Genomic DNA, 26,109 nt, shown 5'->3' on the forward strand with positions numbered 1-26,109 from the left:
GTATGTAGTCAGTCACTCAATCTGACATCCAAGGAGCCTGGTCCAACACGTGCAAGTAGTTTCTCACCTTCAGGTACATACATAACTAAGTTGAATGTTGATTTCATATCCTTATAAACCCTTATGTTGACAGGTTGAAGGTTAAAATATGTAAAAACTACTCTTGGTCTTTTTTTTCCTCTTATAAAACCTTTTGACACTCACGCATTGCTAACCTTGTATCATTCTCTCCCGCTTACCTTATTGACCTATGTGACAACAATTAGAAATGTAAACACATGATGAAACACATTTTCTGCAAGTACACTGTCACAGATGGGTGGCCAATTGACAGGATTATATGTGGGATGTATTCCGAAAGTCAGTATCATTTCCCCCAATGTAAATATTAGTCAATGTCAGGATAATTTACACTATAATGGCAGTCTTTCAGCTCTACTTTCCTAAAAGAACTTTGTCTCTCTGCACCGCTCCCTCGAGCCTCTCCCTTTCCTTATTACTCCCCTCATCCAGCTCTCATGTAATCCCTAGTTTCTCATTCCCCAACTTCTCTCCTGTTCTCATGCGCTTCAGCAATCTCTGGCAAAGCCCAGTCGTCTTCAAGAAAGCCCCGTTCCTTCCACATTGACCCCCCCCCCCCTCTTCCTATTCCCCTGACACGATATGATTTATCCTTCTATTAACGTATCCACTGTCGTTGGATTGTTGAGGGGCACTTACAACACAACCTCAAACACCACCTCAAACACCCCCTTGAGAGACACCCAATCTTCAGGCCATCTTCCAAAGCTCTCAAGAAAACTCTCCTCGTCTTTGTTCACTACACGCCTAAAACAGCTGTCATCCAGCGTGGGTTGTCACGAAATCTGGCCAAAGGTGAGACTGAAGGAAGGAATTTAGAAGCAATTTTTTTTTTCCAGAAAAAGGATTTAGGAGGAAAAGAAAAGTTAGATGTTATTAAAAATGAATCCAAGATCAAATCTCTATTAAAAGACACCATTTCAAGTAGATAAAAGTGTCTCGTAAGTTTAGAAAGTAAAAGGTTAGTCATTAAAAGAAAGCACAGACAAACAAGATTTTAACAAATATTGTGAGTAAATACTTCTCTGCTGGTTTTACATTTGATATTTATTGAAACAAAGTAGAGCATTGAGCCAATTTGTAAAAAGTAACAAAATATCAGCTATAACACATTACGTTTAACAAACCTCAAATTCATGGAGAAGCTTATAAATATACATATTTGGATTGGTAGAAATAGTTTGTCTATTGAGAATGATCACATGGATAGTTAGCAGTTAACTGAGTGGTACAGGAAATCTGTGTTGATAAAAATCTGAACGTCATCTGTGATATATAAGTGTATTTGTGTGTTACAGTAGAGCTGAACATGAGTGAGAAGAACTTATGTGTGTTGAATCAATAAGGTGCATTTCCCTTTACAAAAACAGTGAGGAGCCACATTAGTGAGAACACAATTTAAAAAAGTGACTACAAGCAGTGACTTGAGGATGTCCAACTCTTGATATATGATGCTTTTCTGTTTTAAGCTTAGAGGAAGATCTGGTTAAAGAAAATAAATACAGTTTACTGATTGTTTGGATAGACATACTATATACACATAGCATGGAATATTTCACCACTGTAACCACAACATTGCCCATATATATTCAAACCATATTAAGTATTGTAGAATAATGTTAAATGGATAATCTGAATTAATATGGAAAAGAATGTAGGCTATAATATTGATATATTTGCTGATGCACTGTAAAAAATAAAAAATAAAAGACAGCTGACCAGACAGGTTTAAGCCTCTGTATCAAAGTGCATAATGGTGGAGGGCTTGTTGCAGCACCTGGGGACTCTAAGGCTTCTGGGAGAGCTTAATAAATGGCCCAATCCCCAAAACAGTCCTCTTATTGTACTCAAAGGACTCGTACGAACCAACAGTTTCCCTTACTCTACATGTGGGGAGAGTAGACTTCGGTTAGGATGTGAAGGCAGGTTTGGGACTGGGCCCATGAAATCACATCCATACACTACAGCACACATTGTCCTCTCAACAGTCATTCTCAAACAACACACCAGGGCCCCTTAGTCGACTATGCCACTTATAGCAAACACTACTCTTGGAAATTGGAAGCACAATCCAATTTCACAATCAGCGTGACCCATCTGACAAGAACAACTGTACTTTCTGATATGAAAAAAAGGGTGGGGAAAGATTTTAGGCACTTGAACGGGTTAAAAATCGACTGGTGATGACTGGGCCAAAATAAAACATAATCTCAAAATAAATATTTCACGATACTCTGTTTCTGAAGACATACGATTTTTTTGGGGGGTGAAAAAAAGTCAGTCTTTTTGTAATGGCATAATTGTGTAACTCTATAAATATAATTTATATAGTTTCTTTCTTCCATTCTTTCTCTGTGTTCAACTCTTCTGCTCAAGTATACAGACAGATGTATGCCCATCGTCCGCAGGCAAACACACAGGCTCACACTCTTCTTCTCACTTGCAGACGAATTGGTCTACGATTTTGGTGCAGCGCTTGCACTTGACATAGCAGCACCAGTGGAACTTGCAGTGGCAGCGCTCCACAATTTGGGCTTTGTACTGGTCGTAACCGCGGCCGCAGCACATCAGCTCACACCCATCCATGCCTTCCGAGGTCTTGTTGCAAAGGCGCCCCACCGTGCCCAAGGAGCCTGTGCTCTGGTTCTTCAGGCAGTAGTCTGGACTGGACTCTGTGTACACCAGGTCGTGGCTCGTGGGAGCATTAAAATTGCTGTGCTTCTGCACCAGCTTTCCACGCGAGTTGAGCTTCATGGAAGTAGAGCTGTCGTACTTTTCCTTCAGTGCATCGCCCACCTTGCGAAAGTCAGCTAGCTGCAGCCAGCACGTCTTCAGGCTGCAGGAGCCTGATACCCCATGGCACTTGCAGGACACATTGGCCAGGTCGGACACCGTCTGAAAGAGGGGAGATAAAAGAAATACATGGATTAATAACCAGACGAAGAACTTGCAAACACATGTATTCTTGTATGGTAAACTGCAGACAAATGTCCAAGCAACACATTCTTCAAGTATCTAATACCTCTCTGTATTAATATATTCTGCTTATGATCTCAGAAGGAATCAGATTGTCACAAAGAACAGAATGATCCAGTCCATGTCTGCAATGGTATATTAATTAAAACATTGTCCACTCATTTGTCCTACTTGAAAGAAAACAGCCTAAAAACAGCCTGGCAACAGAGTTAGTTTTTTTTTTGGTGGTCTTAAGATGTTTGGAGAGGAAACAAACAAACGTGCTGCCTTTATGACCACACCGATCAAAGCCTCGGGAGGAGAGCGCCATCACAGCAGTTGCACAGATGATCAGCTCAGACCTGTCTAAATGACCTGGATTATCTCACTTCCAACTGCTCTTGCTCTTTCTATCCCTGGTTGTTCTCAGGGCCTGCAGGTTATTATCAGTCTGCTGGCTATCTGATAACATCTGAAGATTGTTGTGGGTGTGTATGTGTGAGTCTATGCATATAACCCCAGTGTCATACCCTCCTTCCAGCCTCGTTATTGTGAATATTCATCATCAGCCGGGCGCTCTCATACGAGCCTTTAGGGTAGCTCTTCTCCCTCTCACGTGCATCCACAAACTCCTTGGAGAACCTGTAGCCGTAGTTGAGGTTGTCTCCGCATCCGCCCCACAGCCAGTCTCGCGGCAAGTCTTTGGGGCGAGCCGCACGGCTGCACCCACAGCTGGAGAGCTCCCCCTCTCTGCAGGCGCGGCTCACTGCGTTCACCACCCCTGCCGCGCTAATAGCATAGGTGAATGCCGTTTCTCGGCTGCCTGTAAACAGGAAGAGTTACATTCAACACGATAACAAACAGATCAAATGAGAAATACGTTTTATCATTTGGCACACCTATCTGCCGTTTTTCTTTTTCTTGTTTCTACATTCATTTTATCCCAAATGTGTACAATGTTATGAGATGTGATGTCACATGGCAGCATTGACATCCAGTCAAGATTACAGAGCCCTTCAACCGAGAGATACACGTTCCTCACCAACAGCTTGAATTTTGGAATCTGGTTCGCTGTTATTGGGCTTAAGCCAGAGAGAAGAGGGCGCCCTCCAGTGACAGAGATGCTACTTAACAAGCAGCTGCCAAGTCATCCAAATTGAAAGTGACAGTTATTTTACTTTGGCTGTCATGACTGATCGATCCTGGAGCTATTGCTCATTAACTCCTACTGTTTCTACCCTCAAATTTCTTGATAGGAGGTCGTAAGAACAGAAAACACACATAAGCAGTTTTTGCGAACACCAATTCATTACCTCCTCTGTACACAGACGAGAAGAAAGCAATTAAATGAGATGAACGAAAGAAGAAGAAAAAAAGAAAAACATCCAACCAAACTATTGGGCCGTGTGTTAACATTGAAGACGAGGGCTGCTCCGAAATAAAAATGCACGGCTCATAAACCTGCTGGGCCAAACTGTCAGAGAGTGCGTTATAATGACAATAACACATGGACAAAGAAAAAAGGAGTCACACATGCAATACACCACCAAAAAAAAAAAGGTAGAAAAAGACAATGACAGAGAACATAAAAGATCAATAAACCTTTTGGAAAGTCTGAATGATATTCAGGTGGGAAACTCTGGCATGAGCAGTGGTGTTTAGAGAGAGTGGGGAATGTATTAGTCTAGTTACAACGTTTAATCCAACTCGAGGATATTGGCTTAATAGTGGAGCTGTAGAAAGACAAACTGTCGTCCCACACACTGCTGCCTGCCTTCTCCTGCACCCCACCGTGGAGCTAGCCAAGCCAGGCAATGGAGAGGGTCTGAACCCAACCACGCCAGCACCCCCTGGAGCTCAGCTATAAATCACCAGCAGTGTCCTCCGCCTGCAGACAGACAGGCCGTACCACAGGCTTCCAGATAGACAGCCATAAAGAGGAGGACATGTTTACTTGGCCCAGAGTGGGCTGAGATGGAAGCAATGCCGGGAGGGAGAAGAGGAATGGGAGAGCGGCTGCTGATGAGGTTTCTATGAAGACTGATCTGTGGAGAGGGAGTCAGCAGAGCCAGAGACACAGACTGGCGTAAAAACGCAGCCATGTATGTTCACAACAAGTACAGCACATTAAAAGCGTTGGTTTACCGAAATACATTTTTTTTAAAATAATTTTAAAAGTTTCTAAAATAAAAAAACATTAGCATTTACCTGTAGTGGCATCTATAAATAGACAGTCAGTTAAGGTTTTGAGATATTCAGCTCTTTAATTTTCCCCACTGCCCCGTTATGATGCAAGTGACTGGATTTTGGGTTTCGCTGCTCACAAGATTAAATAAAAAAAGTTAAAACAAAAAAAATGATGTCCTGGTTACTTGTGATCATCTACAAACTGTGGAACTACTTTCTATGTGAAAATAATCTTTCATTCATAAAACTGTTAACAGTGTCTTCTGTGGATTACCCAGAGTCATGGGAATATATTTACTGGAAAGACAAGTCCCGGTTGAGCCCATTAAAATGGTTATTCTTAAAGCTGAAGCACCAAACAAAATTCCATTCACCATTTATTCCATTAATTGCATTCGGATGAGAGCAGAAATAGAGATATATATATCCCATAATCTATTGTAGGTAAGAAGAGTGCTTTTTTTGTTTCAAGAATTAAAGAATGTTGGGAAACTCACCCTTCAAAGAGTAACGACATGAACCAAACACCGTCCCCTCTACATGTTACTTTAGAGTAATTTGAAAGAGTCCCAAAATGTAAGCAACGCAAGAGCCAACTTAGGCTACTATTCAGTCAGAGCTTGCAGGGATCCTGCTATGATCACATAACTGACATTGTATAACTTCATAAAATTCAGATGGATCGTTATGATCAATAAACGGGAAACTACCTTTACATTAACCCCTGAGGTGAAGTCCCACATCCAAAGAAAACTCAAACAAACCATGTTAATTGATAGTATCCAAGAGTGGGGATTACTAAGAGAGGATTGTTAAACTCTTGAACTTTCTATAAGAGATCCGAGCACACTGCGAGCAAGTGCGCACACACACACGACACACACACAAAGACAGTTTAATCTCTGACAAGGTGATATATTGGTGCACACACTTATTGCACTCCCATTACTTGTAAATACAGGGCAGCAACAGTCCAGCTCTACAGTGTGTGCATCTGTGTGTATTTTAAACTAGATTAGATTGTCTCTCATTCATCAGGGGAGAAGCATGATTCTCTACCTCCCTCTTGCTTCATGTCAGGAGCTGGGTTAGCAGGCCAAAGCAACATGTGATTTATCCAGCAACCTCACCCACCAACTATTCCCTCCACACAGCTGCTGAGAATCAAGGGCCCCATACATTTCACACACACACACTTTCCCAAACAGACAAAAGAGGGTCGAGAGAGAGAATAAAGAAAGGAAAGACACAGAATGTACAGATTCTAAATAACACTGGTGAATATACACGGCATACATTTTGGTATTTGTGAACACAGGTGTTTGAATCTGGTGTTATGTGCTCAGCTATACGTTTCTGAAAATATTTGCCTTTTTTTGCCACCCATTTCTTACCTATTTGCATGACCCGTCCAAAAACAGATGAGTTGTCCACTGTGCTGCAGTTCCACCGCCGATGTCTGAACTGGTACTGGCACTCTCTGATGCCAGTTTTGGCACCTTCACCGATGTACTGCATGTGGTCCTGGTAAAGCTGGCACAGCTTCTTCTGGCCCTGTGACAGGCCCACCAGCTGGCTGCACAGCGGCTGAGCACCAATGATGTAGGCCTCTGGGATCAGTAAAGGATTCATAGCCAGAGACCTGGATGAGGGGAGCAACATAATGCAGTTGTGTTCACTTATTTGCCAATTTTACACAAATGTATGCACGTTTTCAGGCCAAACATTCTCAACGAACAGCTAATTTCACTTTATTAGTTTCTCCTTCGTGTGGGTGAACCTATGGATATCAGTGAAATGAGGTGCAGTCTTTTATTGAATAGAGCAAAAACCTAGAGACGATTAGCTCTTCATGACGCTGGATTTTTACTCATGTGATGAAGACCAAGAACATGGAAGCATTGACCAACAAGGAAAAAGAAGTCAAAGAGAGAGAAAGGACCATGGTAAAGAGAATGAAGTCTCAGAGCAGAGATTAACAATCTCTTTAACTTGCGACCCTTTATAGCCAATCATGCAGTGACCCCTCATCACAGGTTGCATATTATGGATGAGTTGTCCACCTTTCTGTGTTTCATTTTTAAAAGTTTTCCGAGGCCTTAAAAAAAAAGGCATTTGCCTAAAAAAGAAAGATGTGGATAACTATAAAAGTGATGTAACTTTTTTCAAAACAATTTATATATATATATATATGTTCACCAACAGTTCCATTCAAATTTGTATTAGAGAAAGAAAGATACATAAAATGGACTGGAAGAGAGAGACATGGACACACAGATGAAACAGAGAGAAACTGTATAGCAGCACGAGTATGAGCATCTGGTTCCAGTCCACAGGACAATTAGAGCAGCCCATCCCTGAGCCCTAAGAGAAAGACAATTAGCCCCAAGTGTAACATGATCGACTGGGGAAAGTCAGCAGCCAGCGAGGTAACGCACACACATCATATCCACAAACGTATACACAAACACACACAAAAAACATAGACACAGACATGTCACTGTCTCCCTCACTCTCTCACAAACACACAAACACTAAATCTTTCACACCTGTGTGTGCTCTCAGAGAGGAAACTGAAAGACACAGTTTTTGCTCCAAACTCAGATTACCAAAGAGTCTGTGGTGACATGCGAGTCCTCAGATGGCAAATACAACACAACACATTTTTCGAACTTTAAGGTAGTCGCCTACTGACCTGAGCCAATAAAATATGCGCATCTGTATAAATCCTCTCCAAATAAATGTTTCTAATTTTATATTTGTGTGCGGGTTTACTGTAAATGCTCCATGTTATGTCCCTCCATACAAGCACTTAAGTTGGAGAGACAATTAGACACAAATGCAGAAACAACCACAGGGTGCAAAGAGTTGTGATTGCTGTAAGTAGGGCTCTGTGGCAACTGGTAAACAGTATGTTCCCCATCAGAAGTACTCCGCGTGTTTAAGTGCAGCGCACTCAAATATAGGCTTTTCTAATGGCAGTAGGATGTGTGTCTACACACAAATGCACACACTCACGTACTCGTCTACCGTCACACGATGTTCGTGTTTGCACATATTTGGACGCCGAGTCATAACCCACAGCATTCTATGTTTTCTATAATATTCATAATTTTGGTTTGGCACTATGAGAAAAAAGAAAATAAGGACCTTCCTGAAAAGATAATTTGCTACAGTCAGCATCTTGTGTTACTTCATATGTGGTGCAACTGAAGCTGAGGAGGCTGACTTAGCAAACACGCGCGCGCGCACACAAACAAACACACACACACACACACAGGCCGGTGTGTATTATATTGATATTTTACTTCGTTTAAAACAAAACTATTTTAATCTATATTACAACTAAATATTTGTCTTTTGGCTACCTCATTTACAAATGTGACTCATCTACGTGTACAAAGAGAAGAAAATCCCCTTTGAACGCTGACATTCTCCCCTGGCCATGATACATAAACATATCGTGCACAAATTTAAGACACACTCAAAATATGGTCCATATGGAGAGAAAATGAATGCATACCACCATGAGTTGGCCTCCACCACTACCTGCATGAGGAGTGTGAGTAGTGTGAGGGCAAAGACACAGTTTCTGGAGTCCAACACGCTGCCAAAGGGCCAGCAAACCGGCCGACACACACAGCCCAGCCCAAGGTTCATACTGCCGGTTGATCTATAGGAGGACAGAGAAAAGGGAGGCTCGTTAGTCTGCCGGCCTGGATGCTTACTTTACACACAGTTTATTGTGCATAACACAGAAAAAGACAGAGACAGATATCTTTGACCAATTGCAAAATGTATGAAGGGAATGCAACACATAACTCTTTCACATGCAAACAGCACCATGGGTGTGTGTGAGATGAGCCCCGAGGCCATCGGTGCAACAGCAAAGCAGTCGTTTGGCAGCAGGTCTGAGTGTGAATCCCACAAGACTGATAGACATGCAGCCCGAGAAGACACAATGGCCATGAAACCCCAGCTACACACATTCCTGACAATTCACTTTAGTCAGAAAGAAAGAGACTCACAAATACAGAGGCAGACTTACAGAGGCCTCGTCAGACTGTGTGTGTGTCTGTACTTTACCTTGCAACAATTTTACATGCATATTTATTGTTGATGTAAGAGTCTCAATTTTCAAGACAATTATGATTGCATTTTTTTTACAACAATGGTGATTTAATAACATCTAAAACATAGGAAAATAACACATTATGTTATTTCTTTATTACTGGTTCTATGGCAGGCCATGTTTTTTATCTGTTCCTGGAGAATAGGGTCAATGTTGTTTTGTTATGTAAATAAAAAACATCCGTGGTAAATAAGAATGCGATCGTTATACCAATTCGTTACGTGAACACATTTAATAGGACTTAACATGAATATGTTGGCCCTTACAAAACTTGGAAATTAAAATTACAACTTTTTTCTTTCTCTCGTTTCCTTCATGGCAACTGTGATGCCTAGAGGCTATTACATATACAAGTTGGCAAATAAGTCATGTCGGTCAATATTTGTATTGAAATATTTTTTCAGATTTATTAATTGACTGAAACGAGTCAGTGGCGGATGGCCTGGGCCTAATTATACTGTGCATGCAACAAAAACTACAAGGAATTTAAAAAAGGAAAACATGTCAATTATCTGCAGGCAACTGCGTGGCTTTTGGTTATATATTTTGGCTTCTATGTAAGGAGAACATTTTTATAAATAATTACCTCTAAATTTGCAAGTTAATCTGATGTGCCAGCCATCCAGTTGGACCGTGTGTGAATTTTGAGACTCAAGCAGCTCTAATTTGTCACCCTGCGTAATTTTCCAAGGTTGAGTCGTGGAGACATGGGCCTATACCTAATACTCATTAAAGGCAAGGCCAAGTTCACCATCACTCACACAGAGCACGCACGCGCACACTCACACACAAGCATGTGCTTTCAGTTTGTGTGCTGCTTCAGTCATAGTTGGTGAGGTTATGTTCCCTAAAGTTCTTCCACATAAATTAAAGCAATAATCCAGAGGGCCGGAGTTTAACGCAGATTTTAAACCACATTGGAATAAGACTGCCTGGAAGCACATTTTAAATATATATTTATTTACAGATAATTAAGTTCTACAATTAAATACTATTTTGGTCCATGCAGGAGACTTAACTCACAGCTGGTGTGACACACCTATATTTTGATTGCACATTCATACTCAAGTTTAACGTCATGATGCCACAGGTGCATGCAATTATCTCCGATTTATAAAAGAGTATCAGCCAATCAGAGTCGAGAACAGTATATTATTACATTTAACAGATAAAACTATTTTATTATGAAATTCATATTACTTTGTCCAAACGCGTATTTAATGGCATTGCTACACAAATCCATACCTAAACAATACGTTAATTAAAATATACATTGGGGAATATTTCGCATCCCTCAAAGCTTCTTACATCCTGCGCTCCATGACCCGGGAAAGGATTTGACCCGAGCAATATATATTCATTGAGACTTCACTGGATGACTAACGACTACTTCGCTGACTGTCGTCAATAAAAGTGGCATCACGTTGGACCGGAAAAGAGAAATTAGAATAACGTCGTCAGGATAATAAAACATCGGGCGCTTCTGTGCCTTTGAAGAGGCTATTTTTATTTATTCTTTAAGAGTCTAAGACTTGAATCGACTTAAGGTTTTTTTTAAACGAGAAACAGTATTACTGAATTATTTCACTGTCAAATGTGGGCCTTTGTTTTTTCGCACTTTTGTTTTTCTCTGACGAACTTGTCTAAAATATGAGAATTCACTATAATAGTAATTGAATTATGTTAGCTACAAATTATTGTGAAAATGTGGAGGGAAAAGCACTGAGTGTCACATTATGACAACGTTTAATTATTATTTTTATGTGACTGTATTTATGATAAGGCCTGTTTTTTAAAGACTTTGGAAAATGTGCGTGGTAACAAATAATGGTGGTTTTTGGAGGGTATAGATGTGTAAGGGAAAACATTAAATTCATTGAGCATTTCGATTAAAAACGTCACTTTTTATTAAGCTGCATGGCACCCTAATTTACTGACTAATTACTGAAATATTATCCGCATGTATTAGCGCAAAGAATTAGTCTCTTTTCCTGTCCTGTTGTTTGAAAAAAACCAGGAGAGGGAGCCAGGTACAAGGATTTGATGAGGAGAAGCAGTACAAAGAACATTGCCTCACTTTAAATGGAGACCGTTAACAATGGAAACAGAGAGCAGACTATTATTTTGCATTTATATGGTTTAAAAAAATGTATTTTCCCCAACATGGCATTGCTATATTGGTCACAGTCGATGCAGTGAGGGAACGTTTCACGTTTCATATCTGTCATACACTTTTGTCCAACTCCAATAACCAGTATCAGTCGGAAAAGTTCCCCCTGAAACACGCATTTCCCACTCTTAAAAGATAAACTGCGGCTGCATGGAAAACAAAGAGTGAACAATAATACCTATAACCGCTACTCACCGCGGAGCACAGCCCGTTAGAAATTGTAATCCACTTTCTGAAGACGATATCGAACCAATAATCCCAGAGCAGGCCAGGTGGATTTAAGATGTTCTTTTCCGCTGTGCTGAAGACAAGTCTTGTCGATTTATCCGGATTTCTTGGAAAGTGCTTGGTCGTGGTGAAGAAAGGGCAACGCTAAAGCTAGGAGATCTTCAGGTTGGTGTGTTGGTGTACACGGACGCCCAACTCATTGAATGCATGCGCTCCGTGCGCCAAACAGATTAGAGGGCTTGTATGAAGCAGTGGGACACATTCAATGTCCAAAGACCGTTTAGAGAAGGAAATTAGCAGTTCCTTTAACGAATCAGTGCACGACTTTGCGTTTACTATGAACAAATAAAACAGTCTACGGAAACCCCACTGGCGGAAAAGTCGGATGTCGATTCTGTTAATTGAAAGCGGCCTACTTTAACAGTCCCTATCCAAGTAAAAAACTGTCCAAGATTATATCTAGACAATGTCAAACCAAAAACATAAAACATATGGTTAAAGACATAAAATCCAGCCGCTCACACGCCGAGGTCATAGCGCGTTTTACCTGTAGAAAGATCCACACGGTGAACCTCGCCACAAACGACTTGTCAATTTACCTTCCATTATGTGCAAAAACAGACTTTGACAATTCCACTTCTCGACTTAAAAGTGTTCACATGCAAAAAAGTAAGTCATCCGCCTCGCAAAAAACAAAACAGATGGCACAATTAATCGGCTCCAGATAGTATGCTCCAAAAAAACTTTCCGCGCGGACTATCTCCAAACAGTGCGGCTTGGCGAGCGCGCACGGTGCCAGGGGGAGGAAAAGAGCACAGCGTGTGAACAGCGGCTTTGCTGAGGCTCCGAGTCTGTCGTCCTTCCACACTGCACGTGTGTGTTGCAGTGCAGAAAAGTATCACCGACTATCCCTCCCTCTCTGCTTTTCTCTCTTCTCTCACCTGCTTCAGTCGCCTCCTCTCACAAACTAGCACACTGCAGCTTGGATGCGCAGCGCAAAACCTTCAGATGGCGCATGCGCTTCACATTTCTCCTCAAATCGACTTTTTCTTCTTCCAGTCACCAACTTTCAAGGAGCCAGGCAATTGAGTGTAGGTGAAGGTGGGGGAAGAGAGAGAGAGAGAGAGAGACGGAACAGGCTGTAACAAAACAAGCGTCTCTATTACCTAAAATAAACTTATAAAGCACCAGAGGCTATTACCCTATCCATACCAGAGCAGAGTTAGGATTTTCACTGGCAGCAGATCGAGTTGCCACTCAGTAAAATCAAGACGAGCAGGTCCAGATCGTGTGCTTATACAGGCTGCTCTCATCACCTGAAGGCCTGTGAGCATTAGGGTCATTACGGTAATTATTATTTTATGGTACATTATCTGAAAACATGCTGCAGGAATGCCTCGGCTTACAGTTCTATATTTTTCAATGAACCCGATGATGAGTGTCAGAGGGCAAAGTGTTTAATAGTTTCACCTGTGTCATTGTCGGTTGCTCACTCTGTGCACACTGAAGGCATTCAAGGGTGAAATCTGTGTTATGTGCAATTGCACTGGACAGAATTTCATCTGGATTGAGGAAATAGCGATAGAATAACAGTCAGTAAAACAATGCTAAAAATGAATTGGAGGGGTTACCTGAATGTCTGGCTTCATGCCCAACATAAAGACTTGCTGCAGGTGATAAAGTGATACATTAATTTAGACATTTTTATGATACTAATCTTCTCAGTCAGGTGCAGCCAAACTTATAGCTCTGATAAGTCAAAGCAGTGTGAGTCCCTCAACCTTTACTTGAAAGAAGGAGGAATACAAATGTAAATATGGATGTAAAACAAAACAGATTTGTATGACAAAGTTAAATATGCTCCACAAATGATCTGGAGTAATACAACATGATCAGTAAAACGCTTATTGCTCATTTCGGCCCCAAAAAGTCAATATAAACTCATTTTGTGAGAGCCGTCACTTTTGTCACATTGTGTATCTCCTTTAGGAATGTAGCGCTTCTCGTGGCTGAATACCTGTGGCAGAACGAGTGTGAAGTGCCTGCAAATCTTGCAAGAGTTCTGTTCCCAGCTAATGTTACCGTGGTCGATGCTGGAGGCTGCGACTGCGTCAAAGAGCACTTAAAACATGCTCGGCCACATTTCTGATCCCTCACCATGCCTCACCACCCCTCCCTCCTCCATCAACCCCCCCCCCCCTCTCTCTCTCTCTCCTCCTCCTCCCTCCCCCACGTCCCCCTAGGAAGAAAACTGGGCAACATCTGGCTGAGTTTATGAGAGAGAGAAAGAGAGAGAGAGAATTGGTAGACCTTGACAACTGGGAAGAATTCTTTCTTGGGTAGTGCAAGAGCCTATTGTTGTAGTTGCCATTAGTGGCGGTGAAACTTTAATCTTGTGAAAATACCCATTGTTGCACTCAAATTTACCAATAACACTGTCGATGTCAACGTACACGTTATTGTCTTTCTGATAAAAACACAAGTTGCAGTTCTTGTGAAAACAACTTTTATTCAAACAAAAGAAACCAGCTGACCACTGCAAAACACTGTGGAACAAGTCTAGGGTGAATACTGTTACCCCTCAAACTTTCATAGTCATCACAAACACGAGAGCAGCGTGAAACCACACACACATGCACACACATACACACACACACTGTACATGTTAGATAAGGGCCAAATGGAAACACTGTTATACTGTTGAATCAAAACACAACACTGTCTGTTCTCATCAACCTCCAGCACAGTGAAAAAAAGTAATGACGGAGTGCTTTAAAATGCAAGTCACTTTATAATAAACAGACTCGCCACTCAGATTCATAGGATCAACAAATAGACAGCAAAATAATACATCACTCATAGCGTAATAAGTCACACACAGCAGTTAAAACTTCCAACATAAGAAGAGTGGCACTCAAAACTGTTTTGGATGTAGAAAAGCTAATAACATGATATTGGTTCATTAAACAAATGCACAGCAGGCTAAAAGAACACAAGGAGAAATGTATAAACAGACTAATCTGTTACAGTAAGATGGCTGATTTGAGGTCAGCTGTGACTCCTTCCCTGTTAATAAGGGTCCTGATTTTAGAGAAGGTGTAAGCTGATCCTCAAACTGATTTGATGGGGCATCTGTAAACCAAAATGCACCTTTTTCTTGTTGATCTCATTTGCAGAAAGTGGGAGATAGTGAAATAAATTAGTAACTAGGGCGGTTTACCAGGTAGCCCGAATGATTCAGATGCAGTCCCATTTCAGTCATTTGTTTCAGCAGACAGGGCCGTCTCCTTTGGCACGGTACATTGAGAAGGTTTCTGTGGATTGTGGATTTTGAGGTCCATGTTGTTGTATTTATAAACGTCAGAAGCAAACACATTCATGCCATCATAAACCAGTCCAGGATTGGCATGGCTTTACGGCTAGTTCCACTGGCTCAGCTTCGCCACACCAGTAGTTGACAGTGGTGGAGCAATTGCCAGTTGATGTGAAGCCAGAACTCTGTAGCAGCGCAGTACTGTAAAATCAATCTAGCTCACAGTCTATTGAAAACAGCATGGGAAATGAAGGTCGCTTGCCAATACCTTGTAGGGCCACACTGATGACAGATGCTCCTGGGAACACCCTCAGTGGGCCATTGCATTTGTCAGCAGAGGTGACATTCATCGGTAAGACGGTATAATCTCTGACCGGCTGAATGTTGAGCTTGTCCATATATGTATGCTTATATACATCTGGGGATCATGATGGTCGGGAATGATAGGCCGGTCCGTGTGTAGGCTTGTCGTTGAAGCTCTTGAACCTCTTGGTACCTGGCTCTACAAGAAGCTGTGGGAAAATAAACATTCAGAAAAAATATTCAGTATGAGAGGTCAACCACAAAGAAGGAAATACAACGGCTACATAGGTATATGAAGATGCATCATCTAGCCAATTAGTTGTTTTTTAAAATGTCTCTCCAGGTTACATCATATGATTACATTGCTTGGTATTAGACAACACATTCTTTGGTCCAGTGTAGATATTTCTTTCTTTTTTTTAAACTTTAGATTGACATTTTCTTCCTCGAACTGTCTGGTGAGCCTCCAGAGGTCCTGAAGAATGTTCTAAATGCAGTTGGCAGCAGCCCAAACATCAAGTGCTCATTAATAAAAAATAATTAAAAACTCTTTTGGAATGTGTCTGTTATTCAGGTTGCACAGCAGTCAGCAACAACTCACTTCTTTCCTCAGGGTTAGGTTGTGGAAAAAAAGAAACAATGATGTATGTCTAGCTTGCTGGGGGCGCCTCATTGGCTGAGCAAACAGGACACAAAATAACTACCAATCACTGAATACGTTACCATCAGTCACTCAGTGAAGGCATGGTGAGAGAACTTTCATGCCAACTTTGTTTCACATTAACAGGTAAAGTTGGGGAACATGTTTTGATGGAGATGATTTGACCTCAAAATCTTGAATGTAAGGGGATTACCACGATTTAGTGGTAGCATTTTAGGTTATTGTGTTGTGTATAAAGGGGAATGTCAAATTGTATGGAAAGTGCAGGGCTGCTCACACTTTTCCCGTCTCCCTCTGATTGGCTGCCAGGCAAAGAAGGACCATCCATTACGGACAAAAGTAAATAAACATGCACAGCAATTAAAGTACCATCATTTGTTATGCAACATGGCCTGTGCGCGTGTGTGTGTGTGTGTGTGTGTGTGTGTGTGTGTGTGTGTGTGTGTGTGTGTGTGTGTGTGTGTGTGTGTGTGTGTGTGTGTGTGTGTGTGTGTGTGTGTGTGTGTGTGTGTGTGTGTGTGTGTGTGTGTGTGTGTGTGTGTGTGCATAAACCCGCTTGTATTGCAATGTGACCAAATATGTATCTGCGCCTGTCCATGCTTGTGTGTGAATTTGTGGATGTGTGCTGGACGCCATTCTCAGGTTTCTACACCACCGTCGTCTGCACTTAAATTAATGATTTTAGGGCCAGAGAATCAACAAATATGGCCCTTGAGTAGGGCATAATGGAGAGAACGACCTGCCTGTGGATGTGTTTGAAGACCGCTCCTCTTTTTTCTCTCTCAACACCTCACTACCGCCACACAACAGACGCATTCACTACACAAACTCACATGTGACGCCTGTGTTCGTGCTGTTAATGAGGAAGTGTGTGTCGCTATGTGGTAATGAATGTGTGTACGCTTATCGGACAATGATTATTTTAAATGTCAGCATGTTGCGACAGATTGTTAAAATCATATGGAATTGTGGGCTCCTGAGTGTGAGTTCTGCATTTGTCGTAATTATTATGCTTCCCTTCAGAAACATGTGACAAAGCAAAACATATTATATCAGCCAGGAAAGCTACAGCCCAAGATGGATAAATTCAAGAACTCAAATGGCTCCGATAGGCTGCTTCAAGCCCTTTCAGCCTAAAGGCCATTGTTCACCATCATCAGCTGCTAAGGGCTACAAAACAAGCCAGCTACACGTACACCGCAATACACACAGAGAACATTTGAACAAGTTGCTCACTTTTGCATCAACTCCAGCTGGGCGCTGCAGCACTAGTCACTGTTTCTGTATCTAAGTCAAATACAATTTAGAAATAAGTAGAATATGACTGAAAAAAAAGCATGAACATTTGACACAGAGTTGGAAAAAACATTCAAAGATTCCATTTATCAAACAGACACTATCAGCGTGCAGCAGTGTGTCATGAGTAGGAATGTGATATCTGCACTGTAATATTCAAACCGATCTGATTTATCATAGTAACGGCTCCTGATAAAACTCAAACATTAACACTCGACACTCACTCCAACCGATCAGATGCAACCATCTCATTTTCATATAGACCCACTTCACTTAAAGTAGGTTTAGAAGGAGTAAAGCCCCATTTCTTATTGGCTTTATCCACACACATATATATATATATATATAAATCTATATGTATTTCTGAGTCTATTTTGAGGTTGGTTTTCTTGTCTTAAAAAACAAAAAATTGCTACCATAAAAATGCATACCTTTAAATTGCAAACTGTAATTCCCCTCTCCCTCTTACAGCACTTTGCCATCATCTCGTAACTCCAATCAACCATTCCTATCTTCTACTCCCTGCATAACCCTCATCCTCCTTCCCACTCCTCCACTCTCATTGTGCTTGATGGTGGGATCAGACAGGGTGAACACTTTCTCATATTAATACTGGTTTAGCCTGTGCCTGGAGACAGGAAAATGATTAACTTATCAAAATGTTCAAATGCCCTCTGCAGATACAGGGCTCTAGTTGAGGTGAACACCTATTTCTACTGCCTGCTACCCATGTTGTGTTCAAACAATGTTTATTTTGTGACTACATACACAAAACATAACAGATCACAGTCCTTTCAAGTGGATAGACAATCCAAATGAGGTTTTAGATCTGGGATATTTCGGTCTATTTTATTAGTCCACCTGAAGTTTTACCCAAAACCTCCTAGTCTGTCTTTCTGTTTGTCTTTGTCCTGGGGATTGGGTATCAAGCCTGAGAATCTGGATGTGAGCGATTGAACCCCTCTTGTCTTTAAGTGCTACTAATATAAACTGCTTGTTAAATGGATCCTTGCAGTTTTGGGACCACCAATGTTAAAGTGCTGCTCTTTCACTTATAATAACGCTGTGGTTGGTGTCTTTTCACTCCACCAGAAAAAAAGAGAAACCCACCAAATACAAAGTCTCCCCCCCCCCCCACCCCACCCCATACCTCACTCTACCAAGAGGAGTTACGTAAAACAAGCCATTGTATGGTATGAAGGGCCAATTATTTGGGTGAAATAAAGGATGACGTAGTCATACATAGATTAGATGAGATTCTTTGTCAATATATGACATATTCTGTGGTCACATGCCTAGTATGTGACCACACATCAGGTCACTGAATGATGTTTTTTTGAACCTTGGAAAAGAAGATTGGAAGAAAAGCAGTTTTGCCAAAATGCCTTGCAAGGAAAACCATAACAGAAACAAACTGTTCTTTTCATGTGTCTGATTAATTGAATGCAGGTGTAATGGTGATTCAACACGCTTATTGATGACGACAAGAAAAGAAACATACAGCATCTGCATTGCAATGCAGTGTAATCCATTACAGAAAATTGATAACACTTAACATTTGGTGCAGCTCCCAAAGCTTATCCATTTATTAGATATTTAATGGATAAAAAACAAGGATCTATGTACACATGCCCATCCAGTAGTTTTGAAACCACATCCCTTTAGAAACCCTAAAAAATATGGCCTACATCTAGCTACCACAGGAAGGGAGAACATCTCCTCGGCAACAATTGCTTCAAGAGCTCACCCTTTCTTCCCAAATTTCTCCTTTTTTCCCACTCTTTCTTTTTTCAGCCTGACTTTTACAACTTCCTCCTGGTTGGGACTGCAGCTCTAACCCAAACAAAACTCCATTTTTTAGTTATTGGCCCTCATGGCATGTAATGGAGAATCAAGCTAATTATCCCTACAGCTGTTTTCACTTGCTTTTTATGTAAGCAATACCTGGCTGATCCAGAGAGCAACAGTGAGGCCCTTCTTAGCGCTCCAGGCCTCCAGGCCGGCTGGAATTAGAGAGCAAAATGCCAGGTTTTCCTCCCCCTGATGCTGCCCGTGTGTACCCCTGCACCCATCTCCCAGCACACCGGCCCAACACAACCTCCTGCACACCCAACATTTCCACCTCCACTCCCTTAAACACCTTTCAAATCTCAGCCATTGATGTCAAACAAAGCTGCTCTTCAGTTAAGAACTGTGTGACAAGAGCTCATTTTCCTCCACTGATGGTTCCCAACAATTAATGAAAGACGCTAGCAACAGTAGGGTGTGGTTCAGATTAACCATCTCTTGCTATCAAAGAGAGAGAGAGAGAGAGAGAGAGAGAGAGAGAGAGAGAGAGAGAGAGAAAGTGCACAAAAGAAGGAGGGAAAGAAAGACAGAGGGATAAAGAGTGAAAGAAAACAATCCCTCAAAGGCTAATTACATAATTTCCTTCATATGAGCAAATACATGCTGGGTGAAAGTGAGTGTGAGCAAGCCTCACAGATGCCAGGCCAAGAGGTGCTGAGGAGACTTACGAACACAGTCGGCAACTGCAATGAACAGCCGATTCCACAAAAGCAACCTTATCAGTACTGTTTGTAGCTTTAGTGGGATTCCTAGCCCAAACCTCAGATCCTCCCTTCTCCAGCAAGCTCAGGGTTAAGTGACTATGTGCAGATAAAAAATTGCCGATGTAACGTTTGCTTCATTGCAGTTCATTCCTAACTGCAGCCAGAAATCTGTTCAGTACAAACACCACTAGGTGGAGTTGACTGTTGATGAAAAAAAATATCTCATGTATCAAACTCATTAAACTCCCATGGAGAAGCAGCATGCATCTGTGAGTCAGATATCGTGCATGCTTCACATATGCTATCCCTGAGCTTTGTTCCCGTTCAAACCCTCCTCCACTAGTGTGCATTGTCTCCATGTGCCGCCTCAAATGGACATCTGGTTCAGAATGAACAGAGACAGAGAAAGACACTGGGGGGACACTGGTAGCATTTTTTTTAACTTCTATTATTTAAACTAAATTATAGTTGAAATATGTGCCAGCATCAAAAAGTAAAAGAGCAATCCCTCCGTTGAACTCTCTCCCTCTCCCTCTTTTTTCTTTCTAATCCTGTGAGGAATGATAGACGGCTCTCTGTGGAATGGCGATGAGTTTTCTGAGTCCGGCCAAGATTTGCCAATGGACAAATGACATTGGTGGAATCTGCAGAGACTACTTCTAAAGCTGCGGACATAGACACGAGCAGCCCTGCACACAAAAAAATGCATGTCTGTCTGCGTTTGTAAAAAACAAAACAAAATATATATAACATGAGCATGAATGTTCAATTCAAGCACACAAGTACAAAGGCTCAAGCATCGGAGTGGTAACATCTTCAAATATTCATTGTTAACTTGGGGCGAAAAAGAAACTATGTTCATAAAAGTCCTAAATGTTCATGCACGTCTTAAATACAGGTTTGCGCAACAACAATAAAAGGTGCATGGAATTCTCTCTGCTCCCAAATTCCTCTCTCCTCTTCATCCCCCACTCAGTCTCTCTTGATCCGTCTCATTTAGCGCTCAGACGTTTGAGACTAATCTCACTCATTTACCCTGTCAAGCTTTTTTTTGCCTTATCACAGTATATTTTATGTTTTCCTCTCTGTAGCTCTGAGCACAAGATGAGTGGCAGTGTTTATGTTATTGGGAGAAATGTCAAGAGCTCTTCTGTGGGCCAGCTGCATGTGTGTCAAAGTCTGCCTGTATGGCTGTGTATACGACCCACCAGTGCACCTTTTTTTCCTTGCAAGAATAGCTCGGGGCCCTTGGGAAGCTTGTATCCAATAACAACACCTTGACCTGGAGCTACCTCGAAGTGGAGCAGCAGCGCCCCATCAAACTCCAGGCCGAAGAGCCCTGAACGCGCCTGCATCCTGACACCAGCGCAGGCCCAGCCAGACAGGGGAGACAAGTGAAACCCGAGCCCACATTAAAGCACCTCCATCAGGTAGGAAATCAGTGGAGGCCTCCATGCTCTCAGTGTCTGCGGGGGTCCGGGCCTCTGAGGCCCTATCTCACCTCCATCTGGAAAGAGAATCTGAGGGTAGTCTGATGGTTCGATAAGAGGCCATGCCGACTGACACGGTAAAAGCGTCTCACCCCCATTTGCAAAAACCGGAGTGGATGCAAGTTTAGCTGTGGTGCACTCTCATGCGGGTAAGGCAGGGACGATGGATGGGTTGGTGTGTGTGTGTGTGTGTGTGTGGGGGGGAGGTGTATGTGAATGGTGGCATTAATTTTGCTTTGAAGGTTTGAACCATTACCCTGAAATGTGTGTAGAGGCGCTATGCTTACAGAAACACGTTTATACTGTGACATGTGCATTTATCTAACCCCTCTATCATGCTTTCTCTTTCTCTGTCATTTGTGTGTTGAAGAGTCCATACACACGAATGTGGAAAAAAAAGACATGAGGGACATTAATTAATATTTTTGTTTTATAAGGGAGAAAAGTTTCCATGCCAGAGATACAGTGTGGGTTGGAGTGAAGACCTTATTCCTGAAAGATGGAAAAGACGGACAGAGAGCCGGACAACTGTTGCAAGATCTATAGACACAGCAATGTTATAGAAACACATCTTTACTCCTAATTATCATTTATTCCCCTCTACTTTTCTTTTTTACTTTTTATATGCGTGTTTAGTGTGTTTATACTATACATTTTAGTAGTCGCCCCTCTGTTGTTTGCTAGGGTGCTATTAATGCTTCACCCTCCTCTTGATGTCTTCTTAAGATGAGATCCACTCCATTGACCCAGCAGTCCTCACTCCTGACCCAACTTGTGTGTGTTACTCTCTCTCTCTCTCCATACTCAGTTTCCCCATCTGTTCTTTATTGTCCGTATTTCAGGCCCTCTCTAAACTGATTTGCCCTTCCACCACCATTCTGGAGACATCAAGCACCCTTTTTACCATTCTGTGTTTTTACAGTAGAAAAAGTGAGACTGAGCACTCAAACATGACAGAAAACAAAGCTGCACTTTACATTTCAGAAATTCCTGCTAAACTGGTGTGTAACACACATTAAAAAGAAAAGGCTGATTACTAAGCGCCATCTGGCTCAATATAGGGTTTTGGACATGACCAGCTACGAATGGTGGTGTGTGTGTGTGTGTGTGTGTGTGTGTGTGTGTGTGTGTGTGTGTGTGTGTGTGTGTGTGTGTGTGTGTGTGTGTGTGTGTGTGTGTGTGTGTGTGTGTGTGTGTGTGTGTGTGTGTGTGTGTGTGTGTGTGTGTGTGTGTGAGTGAGTGTGTATGGGGGGGGGGTCTGGTTTGATCATCTCAGATTTATTTAAGATCATTTGAACAAGTTAAGCAAATAAATATGATCCTTCAGATCTCAATCTGCTCTGAAGGAAAAAAACAGCTCACCTTTACATACAGTGTGTTATCCGCGCCTTCATGCGGACCTGTGCATGTATGCGTATGAATCTGTATATATATGTGTGTGCGAGAAACTTGTGTCAACAAATTCAGATCACAATGTCTATTCAGTAGTTCAGATTGAAATGTACACAGTCAGCGAAGATTTGTTTGGTCATCAAACATTGGAGCCCCAGCTCATCCAACGTTAACAATGTGTTTGATTATTCGTCCATCACACTTGAACCCGGTATCAACTGATGTTGTCTTGTGATTTATTTTCTCTTTTGTATGTGTGTGCTATTTTTTACACATCATGGACAAACAACAGCCTATTTTATTTCTTTATGCAACCAAAATAAATCTGTCTACAAACAGGATCTGAGACAGAGTGACAATTTTGTTGTCAAGCGGAGTGAGTGTGTTTGTGCTAGCACAGCTGCAGTGTGGTGTTTAATGCTATTTAAGTCCGGTCTCAGGAAGAGCCAATCATGTTGTTGGCCAAGTCTGTTTGGTGCTCCTGGGGTCAGTATGGCCCCAGGCCATGAGACATATAGGATAGACACTGTGGATAAATAGGAAGGCTTTCCCAATGCCTGGTGGTTTGCTTGTGACCTCTAGCATAGCCTGACCTGTGTGTAAGTGTGTGAGAAAAAAGGGATGAAAAAACATTGCCAATGAAGTGCAAGTTATATATATGTCGTAAAAAAAGATAGAAAGAGGTGGAAAACAAGCTGGGTAGCTGATAGGAGAAGGAAGCCAGAAACACACACAAGTAAAAAACAGTTAAGATGTCTATGTTTTGAGCCTCTGGGTGGCTAAACCCCTAAACATGTAAATGTGTCAGTCTGACTATAACCACAGACACTTCTTGTGCAGCCATCCTGAACCTTTAACAACCTTTTGGAGCACTCTGAATGACACTGTGGAAAGAACCCACCGACGAAACATAAAGGAGATAGTGTGGATCGTAAAGAAGCAACGTAGAGAGTGACAGAGTTTTGGCTCTGGGTGCAGATAGAGGGTAAATAACCCCCATTCATTTTGACAAAGCAACTCATAGGTTTGTGATATTTACTGCTGAAACACACTACGTATTAAATAAGCGCAGATAGAGCCATCCACACTGACAGTGCAAAGGCTTGCTCCTAACATCTAGTCTTGCTGTGGGATTAATGCAACAAGTTATGATGCAGTGGCCTGGCAACAACCTGTTATAATAGCCAATAATAATATCGGGTGGTGCTGTAACTATATGTCTAAATCTGTTTGTGAAAGTCTCTGATGTAGAATATTGTTGTGCTGGTTAAGTTAGGAATCACTAAAATTATTGTTCATTTCCCTCTGATTACTAAAACTCATGATGTGCAGTCCCAAACATGTTATTGATATGCATACTTTGCATTTAAAAGAGAGTGTAAGTCAGGGCAGACTTTGAAAAAACTAAAATGTGCAGTATGAAATGTTGAGCTGTGTGTGTCTCTGTGTGAAGTTGGTCCATTTTGTCTGGGTGGTGCTGGGAATACTATCGGCTTAAGGCAGAAAGAATTCAGGCCTCCCAGGCAAGGTCATGTGCTGATGTTTAGTCGGAGATTTCTCAGGTCACAGACTGTGACTTTCGACCATCACTCACATTACCACACATCTTTGAGTCGTTCTGTTCTACTGGCATACCCCACATCTCTCCCCCAGTTTGCTGTAATGACATGTGACAGCTGTCTCAACCCACTTACCTAGTTGAAGAAAAAGTAAACCTGAAGAGTTGCTAGAATAGGAAGGGACAATGCATAGTGCCGTAGCCTATATGGGAAAGATAATGAATAATAGTCGATGATGAGAAGAAAATATCTACCTTGTAGTTTCTAGAGCATTTGCATGGCCAATGACAATATTTCTAAATTTGTGAAAAGTAAAACAGAAATTTTGAATAACTCCAGCTTTGAAACCCCCAAACATATAAACACGTGGGTCAATAAGGAACTAGTGTTGAATGTGGTATGATATTAGAGTGGTTGAGCTGTGCACTCAAACCTTAATGTGTGCCCATATGAGCATTAAAACATGTTTTACTCAGTGTAACCATTCCTCCTTATCATATTGGCTGTTTTAAGAGATCCTTTTCCAATGTGATTCCAGTGGAGGTGATGGAGGACAACATCCGCAGCACACTTTGTGCAAAAGTGCTGCTCCAGCTGATATTAGGTTCAGCAGTTACAAAAATCAAGCCATTATGTTCCAATATCTTTTTCGTACGATGATGTTACCACAATAAATTAGCATCAGTCCATGTAACCTCCAGTACTCGCATGTGGACAGTGTTTATGTTACATGGGTGGTGTTTCACAGGCATAATTGCATTGTGTGTCTCTCCACCTGGGCCCTGACACATGTTCAACAGCTCAGACAGACACATCCAAACTAACACACTAATATCAGACCACAGAGAGAAGGAGGGAGAAGGGTCCGGAGAGTGCTTCTCTCACTTCTCCTGTTATATTGTTTTGAAGAGACAATATGTCATTCCTCACATATCTGAATACTCCCTTGCACTCACACAAACAAGCAACAATAACAGAAGATGTCATGTGCATTATTGTATTGTGTCCAAAATCTCATCCTTGAAATATGGATAGCTGTCCTGAGCTACCGCTACACATCTGTTCTTTAGTTACAACACGGATTGTAACCCTGGCTTTGACTGGAAGACTTCAGCAACAACTCAATGCAAAGGCTTCTGCAGTAAATACTATAAAACCCCCTCCAATTAAGATGTATGTATGTACACTTGCAAGCACATTTATAGTGCATGGAAGAAGACAGCAAATGACAAAGACAGAACCAGACAGAGAGAATAAGAGAGAGAGAGCGAACAAGAGACAGAGAGACAGACACAAGCAGTGATGTTTTGAAAAACGAGTGTAATAACAGTGGTTAAGGCGTGCTCTTTCATTGAGTAAATCTGTCCGGGGCTATTTCACACCGTAGGAATCTCCTGTCGACCAGATCAAAGGCTCGCCCAGAGACAGGGCTGGTACAGAGCACAAGGAACAGGTGACAGCTCCAACACACAGAGGCATTTACACGGACGCATACAAACCCTCTACCACCGACACACACACACACACACACACACATTTGAATGGACACACAGTGAGATCAGAAACGCAGACAGTGACAGCTTCTTTTGTGTCTAGATGAGCCTGTGGGGAAGTCTTTTCTGAGGAACTACAAGAAAACCATACATCCATCATCTGAGCTTCAAAAACCACTTTAAGAGAGTCAATACAGGCTGCACACACATACTAAGTATACAGTGGGTATGACAAAGTACATTTGGACTTTACAAGTATGAGTGTGACCATGAACCATATGAGTAGAACAATGATGA

At 41.7% G+C, this 26,109-nt stretch overlaps 2 protein-coding genes across 2 annotated transcripts in view; both read right to left on the reverse strand.

The window, feature by feature from the left end:
- Positions 1-1,110: 1,110 nt before the first annotated feature.
- On the reverse strand, positions 1,111-12,736 carry wnt5a (wingless-type MMTV integration site family, member 5a). Its single transcript, XM_056423486.1, has 5 exons — positions 11,721-12,736; positions 8,747-8,896; positions 6,618-6,865; positions 3,567-3,859; positions 1,111-2,976 (listed from the first exon to the last, which is right to left on the reverse strand). The coding sequence occupies exons 2-5, from the start codon at positions 8,881-8,883 to the stop codon at positions 2,518-2,520; spliced, it is 1,137 nt and encodes a 378-aa protein (XP_056279461.1). The 5' UTR covers positions 8,884-8,896; positions 11,721-12,736; the 3' UTR covers positions 1,111-2,517.
- Positions 12,737-14,242: 1,506 nt separating this feature from the next.
- The window catches only part of LOC130200033 (ERC protein 2-like), a 139,190-nt gene continuing 127,323 nt past the window's right edge, over positions 14,243-26,109 (reverse strand). The window contains exon 21 of the mRNA XM_056423979.1: positions 14,243-15,578. The gene's annotated coding sequence lies outside the window, so the exon portion shown is untranslated. The remainder of the gene's footprint in view (positions 15,579-26,109) is intronic.

Source organism: Pseudoliparis swirei, chromosome 9 (assembly GCF_029220125.1).
Source record: "Pseudoliparis swirei isolate HS2019 ecotype Mariana Trench chromosome 9, NWPU_hadal_v1, whole genome shotgun sequence".
Taxonomy (NCBI): domain Eukaryota; kingdom Metazoa; phylum Chordata; class Actinopteri; order Perciformes; family Liparidae; genus Pseudoliparis; species Pseudoliparis swirei.

Bases quoted from the DNA above. Each gene is read 5' to 3' on its own strand.
- wnt5a (XM_056423486.1), bottom strand. From the start codon at position 8,883: ATGAACCTTGGGCTGGGCTGTGTGTGTCGGCCGGTTTGCTGGCCCTTT. The intron at 3,860-6,617 runs GTAAGAAATGGG...TCCTGTTTACAG, and splicing joins TGGACGGGTCATGCAAATAG to GCAGCCGAGAAACGGCATTC. The intron at 2,977-3,566 runs GTATGACACTGG...CCCCTCTTTCAG, and splicing joins ATAACGAGGCTGGAAGGAGG to ACGGTGTCCGACCTGGCCAA.